This window comes from Pan paniscus, chromosome 11 (genome assembly GCF_029289425.2).
Source record: "Pan paniscus chromosome 11, NHGRI_mPanPan1-v2.0_pri, whole genome shotgun sequence".
Lineage (NCBI taxonomy): Eukaryota > Metazoa > Chordata > Mammalia > Primates > Hominidae > Pan > Pan paniscus.
Window position 1 is genome coordinate 105008391 of NC_073260.2, and position 19826 is coordinate 105028216.

Below are 19826 nucleotides of genomic sequence, written 5' to 3' on the forward strand. Positions count from 1 at the left end.
GATTTACCAAGCAAATGGAAAGCAGGAAAAAAAAAAAAAAAAAAGCAGGGGTTGCAATCCTAGTCTCTGACAAAACAGACTTTAAACCAACAAAGATCAAAAGAGAAAGAAGGCCATTACATAATGGTAAAGGGATCAATGCAACAAGAAGAGCCAACTATCCTAAATATATATGCACCCCATTCCAGAGCATCCAAGTTCATAAGGCAAGTTCTTAGAGATCCACAAAGAGACTTACACTCCCGCACAATAATAGTGGGAGATTTAATACCCCACTGTCAATATTAGACAGATCAATGAGACAGAAAATTAGCAAGGATATCCAGGACTTGAACTCAGCTCTGGACCAAGCAGACCTAATAAACATCTACAGAACTCTCTACCCCAAATCAGAAGAATATACATTATTCTCATCACCTCATCGCACTTATTCTAAAATGGACCACATAATTGGAAGTAAAACACTCCTCAGCAAATGCAAAAGAATGGAAATCATAACAAACAGTCTCTCAGACCACAGTGCAATCAAATTAGAACTCAGGATTAAGAAACTCACTCAAAACTGCACAACTACATGGAAATTGAACAACATGCTCCTGAATGACTACTGGGTAAAAAACGAAATGAAGGCAGAAACAAAGATGTTCTTTGAAACCAATGAGAACTAACAACACAACGTACAATCTCTGGGACACATTTAAAGCACTGTGTAGAGGGAAATTTATAGCACTAAATGCCCACAAGAGAAAGCAGAAAAGATCTAAAATCGACACCCTAACATCAAAATTAAAAGAACTAGAGAAGCAAGAGCAAACAAATTCAAAAGATAGCAGAAGACAAGAAATAACTAAGATCAGAGCAGAACTGAAGGAGATAGAGACATGAAAAACCCTTCAAAAAAAAAAAATCAATGAATCCAGGAGCTGGTTTCTTGAAAAGATCAAAAAATGGATAGACTGCTAGCCAGACTAATAAAGAAAAGAGAGAAGAATCAAATGGATGCAATAAAAAATGATAAAGGGGATATCACCACTGATCCCACAGAAATACAAACTACCATCAGAGAATACTATAAACACCTCTATGCAAATAAACTAGAAAATCTAGAAGAAATGGATAAATTCCTGGACACATACACCCTCCCAAGACTAAACCAGGAAGAAGTTGAATCCCTGAATAGACCAATAACAACTTCTGAAATTGAGGCAGTAATTAATAGCCTACCAAAGTCCAGAACCAGATGAATTCACAGCCAAATTCTACCAGAGGTACAAAGAGGAGCTGGTACCATTCCTTCTGAAACTGTTTCAAACAATAGAAAAAGAGGGGATCCTCCCTAACTCATTTTACAAGGCCAGCATCATCCTGATACCAAAACCTGCCAGAGACACAACAAAAAAAGAAAATTTCAGGCCAGTATCCCTGATGAACATCGATGCGAAAATCCCCAATAAAATACTGGCAAACCAAATCCAGCAGCACATCAAAAAGCTTATGCACCACCATCAAGGTGGCTTCATCCCTGGGATGCAAGGCTGGTTCTACATATGCAAATCAATAAATGTAATCCGTCACATACACAGAACCAATGACAAAAAGCACGTGATTATTTCAACAGATGCAGAAAAGTCCTTCAACAAAAATTCAACACCCTTCATCCTAAAAAATTCTCAATAAACTAGGCATTGATTGAACGTATCTCAATAAGAGCTGTTTATGGCAAACCCATAGCCAATAGCGTACTGAATGGGCAAAAACTGGAAGCATTCCCTTTGAAAACTGGCACAAGACAAGGATGCCCTCTCTCATCACTCCTATTCAATATAGTATTGGAAGTTCTGGCCAGGGCAATCAGGCAAGAGAAAGAAACAAAGGGTGTTCAATTAGGAAAAGAGGAAGTCAAATTGTCTCTGTTTGCAGATGACATGATTGTATATTTAGAAAACTCTATTGTCCCAGCCCAAAATCTCCTTAAGCTGATAAGCAACTTCAGCACCTCAGGATACAATATCAATGTGCAAAAAATCACAAGCATTCATATACACCAATAAAAGACAAACAGAGAGCCAAATCATGAGTGAACTCTCATTCACAACTGCTACAAAGAGAATAAAATGCCTAGGAATAAAACTTACAAGGGATGTGAAGGACCTCTTCAAGGAGAACTGCAAACCACTGCTCAAGGAAATAAGAGAGGACACAAATAAATGGAAAAACATGCCTGCTCATGGATAGGAAGAATCAATATCATGAAAATGGCCATACTGTCCAAAGTAATTTATAGGTTCAATGCTGTCCCCATCAAGCTACCACTGACTTTCTTCACAGAATTGGAAAAACTGCTTTAAAGTTCATATGGAACCAAAAAAGAGCCTGCATAGCCAAGGCAATCCTAAGCAAAGAACAAAGCCGGAGGCATCACACTACCTGACTTCAAACTAGGCTACCGTAACCAAAACAGCATGGTACTGGTACCAAAACAGGTATATAGACCAATGGAACAGAACAGACGCCTCAGAAATAACAGCACACATCTACAATCATCTAATATTTGACAAACCTGACAAAAACAAGAAATGGGGAAAGGATTCCCTATGTAATCAATGGTGCTGGGAAAATTGGCTAGTCATATGCAGAAAACTTAAACTGGACCCTTTCCTTACACCTTACACAAAAATTAACTCAAGATGGATTAAAGACTCCACTGTAAGACCTAAAACCATAAAAATCCTAGAAGAAAACCTAGGCAATACCATTCTGGACATAGGCATTAGGAAAGACTTCATGTCTAAAACACCAAAAGCAATGGCAACAAAAGCCAAAATTGGCAACTGGGATCTCATTAAACTAAAGAGCTTCTGCACAGCAAAAGGAACTACCATTAGAGTGAATAGGCAACCTACAGAATGGGAGAAAAATTTTGCAATCTATCCATCTGACAAAGGGCTAATATCCAGAATCTTCAAAGAACTTAAATTTACAAGAAAAAAACAACCCCATCAAAAAGTGGGCAAAGGATATGAACAGACACACTTCTCAAAAGACGACATTTATGCAGCCAGCAAACATGAAAAAAAAGCTCATCATCACTGGTCATTAGAGAAATGCAAATCAAAACCACAATGAGATACCATCTCATACTAGTTAGAATGGTGATCATTAAAAAGTCAGGAAACAACAGGTGCTGGAGAGGATGTGGTGAAACAGGAACACTTTTACGCTGTTGGTGGGGGTGTAAGTTCGTTCAACCATTGTGGAAGACAGTGTGGCAATTCCTCAAGGATCTAGAATTAGAAATACCGTTTGACCCAGCAATCTCATTACTGGGTATATACCCAAAGGATTATAAATCATTCTACTATAAAGACACATGTACACATATGTTTACTGCGGCATTATTCACAATAGCAAAGACTTGGAACCAACCCAAATGTCCATCAGTGATAGACTGGATAAAGAAAATGTGCCACATATACACCATGGAGTATTATGCAGCCAAAAAAAAGGATGAGTTCATGTCCTTTGCAGGGACATGGATGAAGCTGGAAACTATCATTGTCAGCAAACTAACACAAGAACAGAAAACTAAACGCCGCATTTTTTTCACTCATAAGTGGGAGTTGAACAATGAGATAACATGGACCCGGGGAGGGGATCATCACACACTGGAGCCTGTCAAGGGGTGGGGGGCTAGGGGAGGGAGAACATTAGGACAAATATCTAATGTAGGTGACAGGTTGATGGGTGCAGCAAACCACCATGGCACATGTATACCTAAGTAACAAAGCTGCACATTCTGCACATGTACCCAAGAACTTAAAGTGTATTTAAAAAAAGAGATATAAAGACAAAAAATGTACAATTTATATTGTTAAGGCACTCTAAGTAAGTCTAGTAAAGGAAACCAGGCATGGCCACATATAACCACAGAGCAAGACTTTACAGCTATATTAGTGAGAGAAGCTGGATTTGAACCCAAGTCCCCTGACTCCAGATCATTTTCATTCTACCACATTGACTGTGATGGGTTTTCCCCCAACAGCTGATTAGCTGTACAACATTAGGAAAAGCACTTCTCAACTCTGGACCCAATTTTTTCCCCTCTGTGAATAAACGGTCAGAAGGTTTCTAGATTCCCTGCCAGCCATGACATTCTGTGATTAAGGAAAGCATGAGATAACCATCAAAAAGCTACTGCACATTTAAAGTGATCCTACATCCCAGTTTACCCAGGACGGTCCCAGTTTATTCACAAAGCATATTGGTTTGGAAGACATATGGGTGTATTCTGCATATACAATATGCCAAATGAAAGAAACCATGCCAGTTGACATAAATCCAGTAAGTGATCATGCTTAGTTAGAAGATTTTTGTTAGATTTGACCTTGTATCAGTTATCTTTTGCTTTGTAACATACCACCCCAACCTAGTGGCTTAATACAAGACATTTTTTAGCCCATAATTCTGTGAATTGGCAATTTGGGTTGTGCTCAGCTGGACAGTTCAGCTGCTGGTCTTAGTGGTGCTCAGTTAATGGCTGGCAGCTGGTTGGTACAGGGCTATTGCAGCTGGAACAGCTTGTCTCTGCTCCACATACTCTCTTATCTCAAAGCAGGCTAGCCTGGACTTAGTCACATAATGGCAAAGTGCCGAGAGCAGCAAGTATGAAAGCTACAAAGCCCTCTTGAGATCTAGTTTGAAATTTGCACACTGTCACTTCCAATACATTCTATTGGTCAAAGCAAGTCATAAGGCCAGCCCAGATTTGAAGAGTGGAAAAATAGACCTCACCTCTTGATGAGAGGAGCAGCAAAGTATTGTGCCCATTTTTGCAGTCCACCATAGAACTGATGTGCTTCCACAAGGACCTCTTGAGAAAATACATACGGAGAGGAAAGAGAGGGGAAAAATTAACTAATACATATTTGCCCCTCCTTAGGGCCTGGCAGCTCTGTGTCTTCTGTAGATTTTGATTGCCCAAGAAGATGAACATACCAAACCTTGACAGTAATTACAAGGAAAACATGATTTTTTCATGTATACTTATAGTTTCAGAGTATATAGTACTCCCACTAGCTTTTATTTCTGCTTCATTTATATGCCAATTGTATGACAGTGTTTGTTGAACCATGCATAATTTCAGCTCACATAATATGGGCTTTACACTTACAGTTTTATTAATGGCTTTGTTTCCAAAGTAAAAGAACTAAAATGTAAACTTCAATGAGGACCAAGTCTTTGATGAAAATTGAAAATAAACTAAGGACCAAAAAAGTTATCTTCTCTCATGACTAAGATAGATACTCCTGCAAGACAAGAATGCATCTAATGAGATATGAAAACGTGACCCATTAGAACTAGGAAGGAACCTGAGAACCCAGCTAGATGTTTGCAATTTCTATTATTCATTGATTCATCAAGTATCTATTCAGTGTCTACTATGTGCCAAGCAAGGTCTAACAAGGATAAAGTAATTGAGACCCACAGAAGTTTGGTGACTTATTCAAGCACACCCAGCTAGAAAGACGCAAAGCCAAGACTCTGGGCCAGGTCTTCACAGTCATGTTCACTTCCCCAATTATCAGTTTCTTTATCTCTTAAAAACTAAAATGAGAATACAGTTGGCTCTTCATATCTGCAGGCTCTGCATTCAAACAATCACAGATTGAAAATATTCAGGAAAAAAATTTTAATACAACAGTAAAAAATACAGATAAAAACAATACAATTTAACAACTGTTTACATAGCATTTACATTCTATTCGGCCTCAAATAATTTAGAGCTGATTTAAAGTATATGGGAGTCAGGTGAGGTATCTCACACCTGTAGTCCCAGCACTTTGGGAAGCCGAGGCGGGAGGATCATCTGAGGTTGGGAGTTCGAGGCCAGCCTGACCAACATAGAGAAACCCTGTCTCTACTAAAAATACAAAAAATTAGCCGGGCATGGTGGCACATCCCTGTAATCCCATGCCTGTAAACCCTACCGCAGGAGGCTGAGGTAGGAGAAACGCTTGAACCCACAAGGTGGAGGTTATGGTGAGCCAAGATTGCACCATTGCACTCCAGCCTGGGCAACAACAGCAAAACTCTGTCAAACAAACAAATAAATAAATAAAGTATATGGGATGATTCACAAAGGTTCTATGTAAATACTCCACCATTTCATATTATGGATTTGGGCATCTGCAGATTTTGGTATCCTCAGGGGTGGTGGAACCCTCATGAATACAAGGGCATGACTATATTGTCTAATAACAAATATAATTATCTGAGCACTTATGTGCGAGGTACTTTGCTAGACATTTTATGTACATGAAGTCCTCAAGACAACTAGATGTTATTTCTCCCATTTTACAGATGAAGAAACCTAAGCTTAAAGAGATTAAATAATTTGTCTCAGGTCACATTGCTGGTAATTTGTGAGCAGAGATTTCAATACCAGTCATATTAATCCAGAGACCACACTTTAAATCTTTAGTAGGATTTGGGGGGTGGGGGGGTCTTCGTTAAATATATGTCCCAGAACCTTACACAGAGTAGATGCTGAGTGAATATTTGTTGAATTTAAATCAGTAAGGATATAGCTAATTTGTACAACCAGCTAATGTCCAGCATCTTTTTCCAAGCCAAGCCGATATCACTCTGATGTACCAAAAGCTTCTAATGAGAGCATCCACTGTCAATTATGTAAGTAAACCACAACATGGGAACAAAATGGCCAGCACATGGATGCAATTTGCTTATTTGCTAATTAGTATGAGGTCCATCCCAGCAGATGGCAGGATGAACCGCCATTACTATAACCATAAATTGTCATGTTAGACCTTGGCTCCAAGAGCTATTTTCTTCCTTCCAGTGACACTGGTAACTAAATGACTGTACAGTTGCTACTGGGCAGAGATGTCTGGAATGAGACCATGCTGTCCAAGTAAGGGGAATGGTCCAAGAAAAATGAAAGAAGTGATTACCTGGGTTGTGAAAATGGAAATGGTAAAGTAGTTCAACAGTTAGGAAACACTTAGCCCAACTGCTGATGAATGAAACGTTGATACTTCCAAAGCAGGAACAACATGGGAGGTTGGGCGAGGCAGATGGCCATACAGCTGGAATGCTAGTTTCTACTTCCCTGATGCTTTTTTTAATTTTCTGACATTCAGAGCAGAGCCTGGTATGATGATCATGATCATGATCATTATGTATATGGTGGGGTATATTTTGAGCATTATTGGCCCTGTTTTTCTTTAGGAAAGAGTCAGTATAATCTAGATATTGGGAGCACGTGTGGTACAGTCAGGCTGACCTAGTTTGAATTTTATCTCTAGTTCAGGATCTGGGTACAGAGTAAGTTCTCAGACTTTATCTACCTCTAGCTTATGATGAAGACTGAAAATTCACAAAGAAAATTTATTTTTAGCCTTCTTCATTGAGCCCCTAATGCAACATTAGGTATGGTTCGATGCCCATTAATTACTAATTGGCTTCTTGATTAAGAATCATGAGCATCAAATATTGATTTAGAGAGGTTTTCCCTAGTATGTTGATTTGAATTTAGTTCCTTTAATTCCTTTTCTGATACCTTGCTTTATACCTTTTGGCTAGGAATTTTCTGTAGCTCAGTTATGATATTTTTCAGATGAGAAATATGTTCAAATGATTTGATTCTAACTTGTGAAGTTATCTCAAAGAATAAACAGGCAGAGGTACAAAGTTAAAATAATAATTATCCATTTAGTAAATGAGCTAACCGGGAAAACGAGCAATCTATGAAATGACTCTCCTAGGACATCTAGTACTTATGCCACACCTTAAAGCATGTAGAAAGCTTTTCATTGTCCTCATACATTGCCCAGAATCAAGCATTGGTTGGGGCTCTAATCACACACGTGACCCCACGTGGCAAGAGGGTTCTTCTCTTTCCTGTAACAGAGCACAGCCATGGAAGATGAAACCCTCATTGCACATAGGATCCTGAAACAGTGACTGTGACCAGATGAAAAGGATGGGAACTTTAATAAGCTAAATGCCTTGGAAAACTTCATCTCTTAGCACTGGCTCAGGGAATTCGGTCTCCAGAATCCGGCTGATTTCCTAGCTTTAAAAAAAAAAAAAAAGCTGCTTTTATAAGTGAAGATCTAATGGCTGGGTGCGGTGGCTTACACCTGTAATCCTAGCACTTTGGGAGGCTGAAGCAGGCAGATCATCTGAGGTCAGGATTTTGAAACCAGCCTGGCCAACATGGTGAAACCCTGCCTCTACTAAAAAATACAAAAAAATTAGTGGGGTGTGGTGGCAGGTGCCTGTAATTCCAGCTACTCAGGAGGCTGAGGCAGGAGAATTGCTTGACCCAGGAGGCAGAGGTTGCAGTGAGCCAAGATCATGCCACTGCACTCCAGCCTGGGTGACCGAGTGAGACTCCATCTTAAAAAACAACAACAACAACAACAAAAAACGAAGGTCTCCAACTCCACTTTAAAAAAATGATTACCTTTTTTTTTTTTCCCTATTACCCATTAAAGCGCTTAGGTCCCTAGGAGGGGTCTGAGTCCTTGTCCAAAATATTTTTCTTCTAAGAAAGAAAGGGGGCAGGGAAAAGCATTTGAGGGTAAGGTTTTGGCTACTCACTGTGGCCTGATGCCCTCCCCCAATTTAATCAAACCTGCTTGGTCTTCCAGCCATCCAAGCTAACAAACGGCCCCACAAAACAGCAATCATTTAAAGAAATGTATGGGGTAAAATTTAACAGAACCATGCAAATGATCATAAGAAATATATATTGAAAACTTGAAATTAGTAAAGAAAACATAAGCCTGGTTTGGAGCAATAGAGACTGTGTTCATCATTATTGATATTCAAAAGATTACCATGTATGAGTTTATCTTTTCCTCTTAATGGAGCTCTCAAAAGCCATGACAGAACGTGTTCTATGTGACTGCCCAAGGTCAGCCTTTCGGACAATTGAGATTACTTTCATACAAGTCAACTCTAAAATTCATTTCTCTAGATAAAATTGGATGGCATTATCAAAGCAAAAAGTGGGATTGTTTCTCAATGTGGAAAGCTTTCAAATAAAGTGTTTGGCAATAATAGGCAAGAGGCTCTCTGACAGCATTGTGCTGTCTGAGTGTGTTTTTAAAGGACCCCAATTTTTCAACAAAGGACATCAAAAGAACACCACTACAGTGCAAGCCTAGGTTTCTCTGTAGTGGGACTGGGTAAGAAACACTGCATTTCAAGTGTCTGATTTTTTGGCTATTTCTAGGAAACTTTAAAAATGCTCACTCTTTATGCCTGAGATAGCATAAAGTCTACTTCTAGAAGCAGAATTGAACGTAATATATTTTGGGGTGGTGAACAGGAGAGAAAACATTCTTGAGAGCAATGTCTGATCTGCCATCTCAGTGGAAATCAGTACAATTGGGCGCTTCTGCCTCTGTCTACTCTGGTCCATGTGTGGTTCCAGTGTCCTGGAGAATGGCCATCATCCAGAATCTATAAAAGTTGTGGTGGTGGCTTTTTCTGTGTGACTTTCTTGATAATTTGTGGTACTGTAAGATGAGTCCATCTATTTTTAAACCTGCTGATCCTTCCCATTTCTTATTCAATGGAATTAATCCCATAGGTTTCCTGGCATATGGATTGTTAGGCTTCATGGTTTGCCAGCAATAGAAACTGATTCTGACAAACTCTGGAGCAAAAGAAAGAAAAAGGAGGAGGGAGAATATGGTGTTAATATTGAAGGAAAGGCCAAAAAACCAGGCCTTAGAAAGGGCAAGAGAGCAGAGGGAATCTAAACATCTAATAGCAGGAACTAACGGACATTCTCTTCAAGATTTCCATCTCAGGAGCCAGCACTGTGATCACTCAGTTCCTATCAATTTCACGTCTCCAAGGGAGAATCTTACTGTCCCAGCTTGATCAGGAGTGAGTAGGGCCTTTTGATTGCCAATCCTACTAAGATGCAGGAAATGCTAGAGAAATTGCTACAATGGTGGCTTTAGCTTTGGATTTCCAGATCAGTCTCAATGGATAACACTGATATTCTCAACGCTTCCTGGTTGTCTTTCAGTCATCGAGGAAGTTTTTTCCCATCACGTTCTTTGGCTCCATTACCTGGATTGCAGTATTCTCTTACTTGATGGTCTGGTGGGCGCACCAGGTAAGATTTTGACAGTGACATGCATCTGCCTGGTTTTTCTCCAGTCCTGATTGTCAAGTGTTTAATCATTGTGTTTGCTTTCTGCAACTGCCACAACAGTATTGGGTGTGACACAGACGAGTTAGCATTCCAGGACTAGAGGAATTTATCCACTTAACTTTCCCTAGTCTTCTGGCTGTAGCATGGAATTAAATCAGCATAGCCTCTGGACAGCCATGTGGAGGCAGGCAAGTCTAACTACTTCTTGCCTCTGCAGCCTGACAGACACCAGGACAACCCAGACCTGAGAGCAATGTCAAGATTTTGCCTGGTTCAGTAGTACTGACTTTATCTTGAGCAGCCACTCACCTCACGTTCTCACCAGCAGTTTAAAACTGGCTCTAGGAAAGCATCTGGCGACAAAATAGCCTCTTCCTTGAGCTTCACTTTACATAAATGATGATGTATTGTTATTATTTTTAACTCAATATGAGTCACAATGCCCATCACAAGAATACACTCTCAGTAATCATTACTGAAAAACATGAATGAAGAGTAAGATTCAAGGGTTTCACATTTTCAAAGATAATAGTGGTAACTATTGATAATTGAGTATGTCCTACACACCCGACAATTCACATCCCTTTGTCTTTATAATCTTAACAGTAACCCTATACATAGGTTCAAAGCCTATGAAGCAGGTACTATTATTATCCACAGTTTACAGATAAAGAAGTTAAGCTTAAAGCTGGTAAGATTACCCAAAATCACATAGGTAGAACTGAGATTTTAACCCAGGACTCTGCAACTCCAAAAATCATACTTTTAATCTCTATTATAAACTACATAAATTCCAAACTTCCCACTTGTATCCTTTAATATAATCCTAAAATTATTATACTTGGCAACATAAATAAGATATAGCAATTTGAAATAAGGAAATATATACTGAGAACATGTGAATAGACTTTTCAACAAATGATGCTGGAATAATTGGATTTCCATATGCCAAAATAAATAAACTTAGATCCTTACCTCATACTTTACATAAAATTTAACTGAAAGCACATCATAGTTTTAAATGTAAGAGTTTGTAAAGCTGTCAAACTTCTAGAGGACAGAAAAAAAATCTGTATGACCATAAGCCAGGCAAAGAGTTCTTTGATACAATACCAAAGCATGATCCATGAAAGCAAGAAAATTGATTAATTAGATTTCATCAAAATTAAAACTTTTGCTCTTCAGGAAACACCATTAAAAAGGAAAACCACAGGCTGGAAGAAAATATTTGCAAATCATATATATCTGATAAAGCACTTGTATCCAAGATACAAGCTTAAAGGTCCATAATAGGAAGGCAAGCATCTTCAAGTATCCTAATTTTAAAGATCTGAACAGATATTTCACCAAAGAAAATACGCAGATGGCTAAAAAGCACAAGAAAATATGCTCAACATCATTATTAATTAAAGAAGTGTAAATCAAAACCATAACAAGATACTACTTTACACCCACTAGGATGGGTATAATCAAAAAGACAGAACCTAACAAGTGTTGATGAGGATGTACAGAAATTAGAATCCTTACATACTGCTGATAGGAATGTAAAACAGTGCAGCCACTTTGGGAAATAGTTCGGCAGTTCCACGAAACATTAAACATAGAGTTACCATATGATCTAGCAATTCCACTCCTAGGAATAGACTTAAGAGAAATGAAAACATACGTCCACAAACACTTGTAAACAAATGTTCAAAGTAGCATTATTCATAATTACCAAAAAGTGAAAACAACCCAAATGTCCATCAACTGATGAATGGATAAGCAAAATATGGTATATCCATACAATGGAATATTACACAGTACAAAGAAATGAAGTACCAATACATGCTACAACATGAGTGAAATTCGAAAATATTATGCTAAGTGAAAAAAGCCAGTCACAAAAGGACACATATCATATGATTTCATTTATATGAAGTATACAGAACAGGCAAATCTATAGAGACATAGAATAGGTTAATATTAATAGTTGCCTAGGATTGGGGAGGTTGGGGGAAAATGGGGAGTGACTGCCAGTGGGTATGGGTTTCTTCTGGGGATGATGAATAAGTTCAAAACCTAAATTATGAAGGCTGCACAACTCTGAATACATTAAAAACCATTGAATTATACACTTTAAAATGGCTAAATTTTATGGTATGTAAATTACATCTCAATAAACTTGTTTGAAACTAATCACAAGATATCACTTCACAACCACTAGGTTGGCTATAAAAAAAAAAAACAGTAGCATGTGTTGATAAGGATGTGGAGAAACATGGCTGCATACATTTGTAAAAACTTGCAGGCTGGTTGCAGTGGGTCATGCCTGTAGTCCCAGCACTTTGGGATGCTGAGGCAGGCAGATCCCTTGACCCCAGGAGTTCGAGATCAGCCTGGGCAACATGGCAAAACCCTGTCTTTACAAAAATACAAAAAATTAGCTGGCCATGGTAGCACACGCCTGTAGTCCCAGCTACTCGGGAGGTTGAGGGGGGAGGATCATTTGATCCTGGGAGGTGAAGGCTGCAATGAGCCAAGATCACACCACTGCACTCCAGCATGGGTGGCAGAGTAAGACCCTGTCTTTAAAAAAAAAAAAAAAAAAAAGTAAAGAAATAGGAAAAAAAAAACTTGCAGAACTGTACACTTTTTAAAAAGGTGAATGAGTTTTACCCTGTGTAAAGCATACCTTGGTTTTTAAAAGAATACATGTTACTAGCAAAATCCACAGAGAATGTTGGCTGATACACTGTCTTATTTCTACATGATATTTTATATTATTCATATCACAGTTATTTTACTGACATTTGACTTCAGATTACTCTTCCTGGATATTTCCAAAAAATCATTGGCTTCCTAAGCAAGTTCTCTGTGCCTTGGAGTCATTATTTTATACACTCATTGAGAGACATTTGCTACCAACACCTGGCAGAAATCACAGCAGAAGGTGGGCTGGTTTTCAGCCTCCAGATATCCAGGCTGAAAGGACTGTTTGCCATTTATAACATATAATAGTTTTTCTTAATAATCATCTTCTATTTCTTCATGTACTAATAAAGAAAAAATGGTGTTTTTCTAACTTGCTGGGATATGTTGTTTCCCAGATATTTCTTTTTTGCCGTTTTATAAAACATCATGCAGGGTTCCATCTTTTTCTTTTTAATGATTACCTTAATTCCAGTCTTGTTTTCTTTCCATTCTTTCAAAGAAAAGGAACACAAATTCAATGGCTGAAACAATAATAATTTTAAAAAGCCAAGACGAATGAAAGCCATAAATGGAAGCCTTACTTTTCAATGATGGAAGAGAAGTTTCTCTTTTCTCCTATACAAATACTTCTTTAAAAACACCCAGACAGCTGAACAAATCCATAGCAGTTATATAGTGTTCAACTCTTTTGTTATCAACACTTTTATCATAAATGCTACTCGATAATTTGGCTACTGTTTGGCAAAAAATAAATGCCCTTCACCTACAATGCTTTAACATAATTTGCCCTTGGCTTTTTTTTTTTTTTTTTGCCTTTATCTTTTGTTTTTGTTGTTCTTGTTGCTTATTGTTTTTGCACTTTAATAAATTTAATGGGTGATGACAACCTGTAGTTAAAGTCAATCCTGCATCTAATATTAGAAATTAATTTTAAGAGTCAACTAAGACCTTGTGTCTCATTTAGCCACTATAGCATTCTTTCAGATCCTCCTTAAACCAAGGCACAGAACTGCATCACGAAATATTGGGAGCAGCATGGAGTTTGGCCTCCTCTGAGTGGCCTAATTTGCTTTTTTTTTTTTTTTTGAAAATGAAGGAATTTCCCCCAAAAGACTGCTGATGTTCTTTCTATTAAAAGCTCTAAGCCTCTCTGATGCTCCCTGATTTTTCAGAGTACTGTCCCGTCCATGTGCCCATCATCTTTACTGATTTGACAAAAGTTAACTTGAGTGAAATGTACTCAAAACAAGCTTATGAAGACTAGTTCTTCTTCCACAAAAGGCTTTCTAGAGCCACACAGATTCACCAGGGGTTTGATGTCTAATGAAAATTCTCATGAAGTTTTCCATGATGTGAATTGGCCCCAGTAAGCCCACTTCTGTTCCTGCTGCCAGACACCTGACAGTCTAATAAATTGGAGAGGGAAAGGAGTAATGTCTGAGTTATAAAATCTGGTTTTTTGGCTGGGTGCCGTGGCTCACCCCTGCAATCCCAGCACTTTGGGAGGCCAAGGCAGGCAGATTACCTGAGGTCAGGAGTTCGAGACCAGCCTGGCCAACGTGGTGAAACCCCATCTCTACTAAAAATGCAAAAATTAGCCAGGCATGGTGGCAGATGCCTGTAATCCCAGCTACTTGGGAGGCTGAGGCAGGAGAATCACTTGAACCCAGGAAGCAAATGTTACAGTGAGCCGAGATCACACCACTGCACTCCAGCCTGGGCAACAGAACGAGACTCCGTCTCAAAAAAAACCATATTAAGTTAAAAAAAAAACTAGATTTTTATTTAACATTTGCTTTATACCTGACACTGTGCTGTATGATTTGCATCTCACATATAGTCATCAACAATTCTGAGTGGATATTATCCTCATTTTACAGATGGGAAAAACTGAGACTCAGGGAAGTTGTCTAACTTGCACTAGGAGTGGCAAGCTAGGATTTGTACCCAGCACTGTCATCTCCCAAGCCAGTGCTCTTAACCACACCACCATTTTTCTCCTCTTCAATTCCTATGTTTTCCTGTATATAGTAGCATTCAAACTCCAAATACAAATTATTTTGTTTTTATTTCGGGGACAAGGTCTTGCTATATTGCCCAGTCTGGTCTCGAATGTCCAGGCTCAAGTGATCCTCGTGCCTCAACCCCCGAGTAGCTGGAACTACCGTGCATGGCATTGTGCCCGGCAAATAATTTTTCAGTCACTACTTTAGAATTCCCTCCAAGAATTTAATTATTAAGAATGTTTTAAATAGATTGGAACTTGCCGACAGTAACAGTTGTTTAGTCAGCATCTTCTCAGTCTTTGGCAATGCTTCACTCCAAATCTAACAAAAAACTGACAATTTGAGAATATTTTGCTCAAATAGGGCACTCCTGTGCAAAAGTCTTATTGAACTTTTTCTAGGAGAATCAGCAGAAAAACATACTAGTGAAATCACCTAGGTATGCAGATTGATTTGCTTACTCAGCAAATCAGTATTAAGAGCCTGCCATGTACCAGGCTATGTATGTTCTGTCAACTAGGGAGATCGTGGTGACCAAGGTGAGGATCCTGCATACATGGAACTTACTAATGGGGAGCAGTGATTCTGTGTCCCATGAGGACAGGGTAAGCTAGTTCAGCTCACCAGGCTCTGGAGCAGGCATGACCATCAAAACAAAAATATGCTTTTAAGCTAGTAGGAATCATACTATTTCTTATAAAAATAAGAATTTTTTAAAAAGGATTTAGAAATGAGTGTATTCTATTCCCTAAAAGGCTTTATTCTTATATGCTATTTTGGCCCTTTAAATTTTTTCAAAAAATGCTGGACATCATCAGGTAACCTGTTGGAAACCAGATGGAAAGCATTATCTTGAAGGTTTTCAGAGCCACACTTCACCAAGTCCAGCAAAACATGAATAGGTTTTAAAAGTCCCAAGAGGCCAGGCACAGTGGCTCACACCTGTAATCCGAGAACTTTGGGAGGCCAAGGCAGGAGGATCTCGAGGCCAAGAGTTCAAGACCAGCCTGGGCAACATGGTAAGAACCATCTCTAAAAAAAACTAGCCAGGTGTGGCAGTGCTCACCTGTGGTCCCAGCTACTCTGAAGGCTAAGGTTGGAAGATCGCTTGAGCCCAGGAGGTTGAGGCCGCAGTGAGCTGTGGCTGTGCCACTGCACTCTAGCCTGGGCAACAGAGCAAGAACCCATCTCTAAAGAAAATAAGTGAGTTTTTCTAAAAAGTCCCAAGAAGACAAACAAATTGCTCAAGAGAATGGAGGAGCTTCCACCTGAGGCTAGACCAACCTTCCGAAATAGAACTCATCAGTCTTAAAAGGCAAAGAAAAAGACCAAAAAAAAAGAAAAAAAGTAATAGCCACCCTCCCCTTGCTTTTCAATAATAATGTACTATTCACAAAGAGTCTGTCACAAATTATCATTTAGTCCTCACAAGTACCTGGTAAGGTAGGTATTATTATCCCCAGTTTATGTATGAGAAAGTGAGGATCAATGACGTACAATTGGTACAGTAAGCAAAATGTCAAGAAATTAACACATACCAGAGCCAGATCTTGGATCCATGTCCTCTGATTTTCTCGATTTTGCTTCTCCACAGTTGCTTTGCTATGTGTTACCAAAACCCAAAACACCCAGAATCGAGATTCCAGTGGAAATTATAGCATCTTGAAGTGTTTCAGAATAGGTTATAGACACTAGGAGATGCTAAAGGAAAATGGAGACCCTGGGTGTCAGTCCTTGGTTTTGGTAGTAAGTTGAAGGGCAAATCTTCCACAGGACTTGGTGCCACTGCCAGGTGCTGCCCCCTGGATTCCATGGCCAATTGGCCTTTCTACCTCTAATCCTGCAGCTTCCCTGACTCAATCTTAGAAAGCACCATATAAAGGCTACACTTTAGCCCTCTAGAGCTCTTTTTTGAGATTATCTGTTTAATTTTCATGTGAACATTCCTGATGCCTTGGGTCTGAATATCCTAAAAGCATAAACTCTATTAGCAATGACTGTGGCTTATTCATCTTTATCATCTCAGCGCTTTGCATAGCACAGTATAGAAATGCATTAAAAGGAGGTCGCATTGAAATTTTTGTGGTTTTTATGATTTTGTAACTTCAAACACTGAGATGTTTATTCCTGTCCTGACATTTAGGTTGGAGAGACAATTGGCATCAGTGAAGAGATTATGGGCCTGACCATCTTGGCTGCTGGGACCTCCATCCCTGATCTTATCACCAGTGTCATAGTGGCCCGGAAGGGGTTAGGGGACATGGCTGTGTCCAGCTCTGTTGGAAGCAACATTTTTGACATCACTGTAGGGTGAGTAGAGATAGTTCTACAAAGGTGTGCACCAGCTCCACCAGTGTCTTTGTCTTCTTAGAAGCTGGAAAGACATGACCAGGATCTCTGAACCTAAGACTAACCAATACCAATACAGAGTAAAGATTGAGAATACCATTCCGTTTCCCCAATTCTATTTCTCCTTTTCTCATTTCAGAGAACTTAATGAAAAATAAGTCATCCCTAGACAAGCAGAAGCACATACCTACATACAGAATGGGTATTTTAGGAAATACTTTAGAATTTCACTTATATAACAACATTCAAGTGGAACTGAGATACCGTGATAGCTTCATGATAAGAATGTTCACATTCTAATTTTAATTAAAGTCCCCACCAGCCTAAGGTGAGATTTGGATTTTAAGGCAGATTGGGAAAAACATAGGCCTACCATACATATCCTGTTTCCTTCCTTGGAAAATACTGACAGTCTTGGCATTGCCATTTGTTTATCTGTACTGGTGAAGATATTCTAGGTTTTTTGAAAGCCAGAAGGTGAGATCTGTTCTTATAATGAAGCAAACATGAGCTCTCAGTATGAATAATCACTAAAGTGAATCAGACTGGGGAGAGGTGCTGTGATCTCCACCATTTTATTTAACTTGTCAAAAGTAAAAATAGTGTGACAAATAAACTTAACATCAGTACCCTGAGAGAATAAGATATAAGACATTATCCTTATGTTCCCAGGAGTACTGGGCTCCTAACACTTGAGTTTGGAACCTCACTAAAAACACCTACTTTCTCACTGAATATCTTAAATATTGTTCTGTCTTCCACCTTTCCATGACCGTATTGTTTTTCATACAGTGTCTACCATGTGCACTGTGTGTACATTTTTCTCCATTTAAGCCACACAATAATTAAGCCACACAATAATCCTATGAAGTATGTATTATCACCCCTATTATTCAGATAAAAATACTGAAGGGCCCAGAGTTCACACTAGTAAATGAGGTAGCTAGGATTTGAACAAAGAGTCTGTGCTATCAATTGTAGCACTCTCTGTGCATAAAACTCTGCTGTGAGTATTCACTGTCTGAACTACACGTGAGCCCCCACTGAAGAGCTCTCCATGCTTGTCTGACTGGCAAACTCTGACTTACCCTTTTAGTGACAACTTAAATCCTGATTTCTCTGATTCCCCTGGGCCTGACTTGGAGGCTCTTGCCCCTAAAAACTGTCTGTACATCTTACTCTTGTCCTGGTATATCTGCCTGCTAGACTGTGCATCCCAAGAGCAGGAACTCATCAGAGCTTACTACATTGCTATCACTGGTAGTTGTTTGACAAGTGTTTGTGGGATGGATGGATGGATGAATGAATGCCTTAAAAGGTGTATGTTTTAAAGGAAGTTGTACCTACTATAAACAGTGTTTCTCAGTTCCATGGTCCAAATATTCCTGGTAGAGTTCTTGGTCAATCTCTTGTAAAAAATAATAGTAATGCTCTATAGTATATTATGAAGAATTACAAAATGCTTTTTGTTCATTATTCTTAAAGTTGTATACATACACACACACACACACACACACACAAGGAAGTTTAAAGAAAAAAATCACTCCTAATCCTATTACTCGGAAACAACACTTCTTTGTTGTATGTTCTCTTCCATATATTTCACAAAGTTTTCTTAGTAAAATATTCAGTTTTATCTACTTGGAAGGCTTTTATTTTTCCATTTTAAAGCAATCTATGCCTGGCATAGAGAGGCATCTATGAATAAATTAGTAAATCATAACCATTTTTCTAAGACTCCTCATAGCTCATAACATTTTGTGGCTTCAAATATTCCCTCTTGTTTTTCATTGGCTTTTTCATTATCATTTATAGGATTATTAAAAATTTTCTGCTATGGGAGTTTTGATCAACATCTTTATGCAGATAAACCTCCTCTTTTAATTATTTGTTAGGATAAATTCCTTTAAGCAGTATTAATGAACTAAATATTTTGAACATCTTAATGGGTATTGACATGTCTTGTACATTTCTTTTCCAAAAAGTTCTTTTCCAAGAATTTATACCAGCTGACAACATTTTTGACAATATACTGAGTGATGTCATTGCAATATATTAAGTGTGAAAGTTTCTTCATAGCTTTGCCAGCATTTTCTTTATGCTTCTAAAATTAACATATACTCACAGATTTAGAAAATAAAAATAAGGCTCCAGGGTGCAGTGGCTCACACCTGTAATCCCAGCACTTTGGGAGGCTGAGGCGGGCAGATCACAAGGTCAAGAGATTGAGACCATCCTGGCCCAGATGGTGCAAACCTGTCTCTACTGAAAATACAAAAATTATCTAGGAATGGTGGCGTGCGCCTGCAGTCCCAGCTACTCGGGAAGCTGAGGCAGGAGAATCGCTTGAACCCAGGAGGTGGAGGTTACAGTGAACCAAGATCACGCCACTGCACTCCAGCCTGGGCGACAGAGCAAGACTCCATCTCAAAAAAAAAAAAGAAAAGAAAAGAAAAATAAAGAAAAGAAAAATAAAGCTTAAAGATCAATAACTCACCAACATTTTGAAATTCTTGTGTATTTCACATGATTGAAATTACATTGCTATTTGTGTGTATGTATGCATCTTTCATTTTTAG

At 38.7% G+C, this 19826-nt stretch overlaps 1 protein-coding gene and 1 long non-coding RNA gene across 10 annotated transcripts in view; one reads left to right on the plus strand and one right to left on the minus strand.

The window, feature by feature from the left end:
- Positions 1–19826, plus strand: part of SLC24A2 (solute carrier family 24 member 2) — a 276357-nt gene that overhangs the window by 245737 nt on the left and 10794 nt on the right. For all 3 annotated transcript variants that reach the window (XM_024930150.4, XM_024930152.4, XM_024930151.4), the window contains 2 exons: positions 10070–10159; positions 17042–17208. In XM_024930150.4, the coding sequence (XP_024785918.1) occupies positions 10070–10159; positions 17042–17208 (257 nt within the window). The remainder of the gene's footprint in view (positions 1–10069; positions 10160–17041; positions 17209–19826) is intronic.
- LOC129393104 (uncharacterized) overlaps positions 1–19826 on the minus strand; it is an 83373-nt gene that overhangs the window by 25342 nt on the left and 38205 nt on the right. The window lies entirely within an intron of this gene.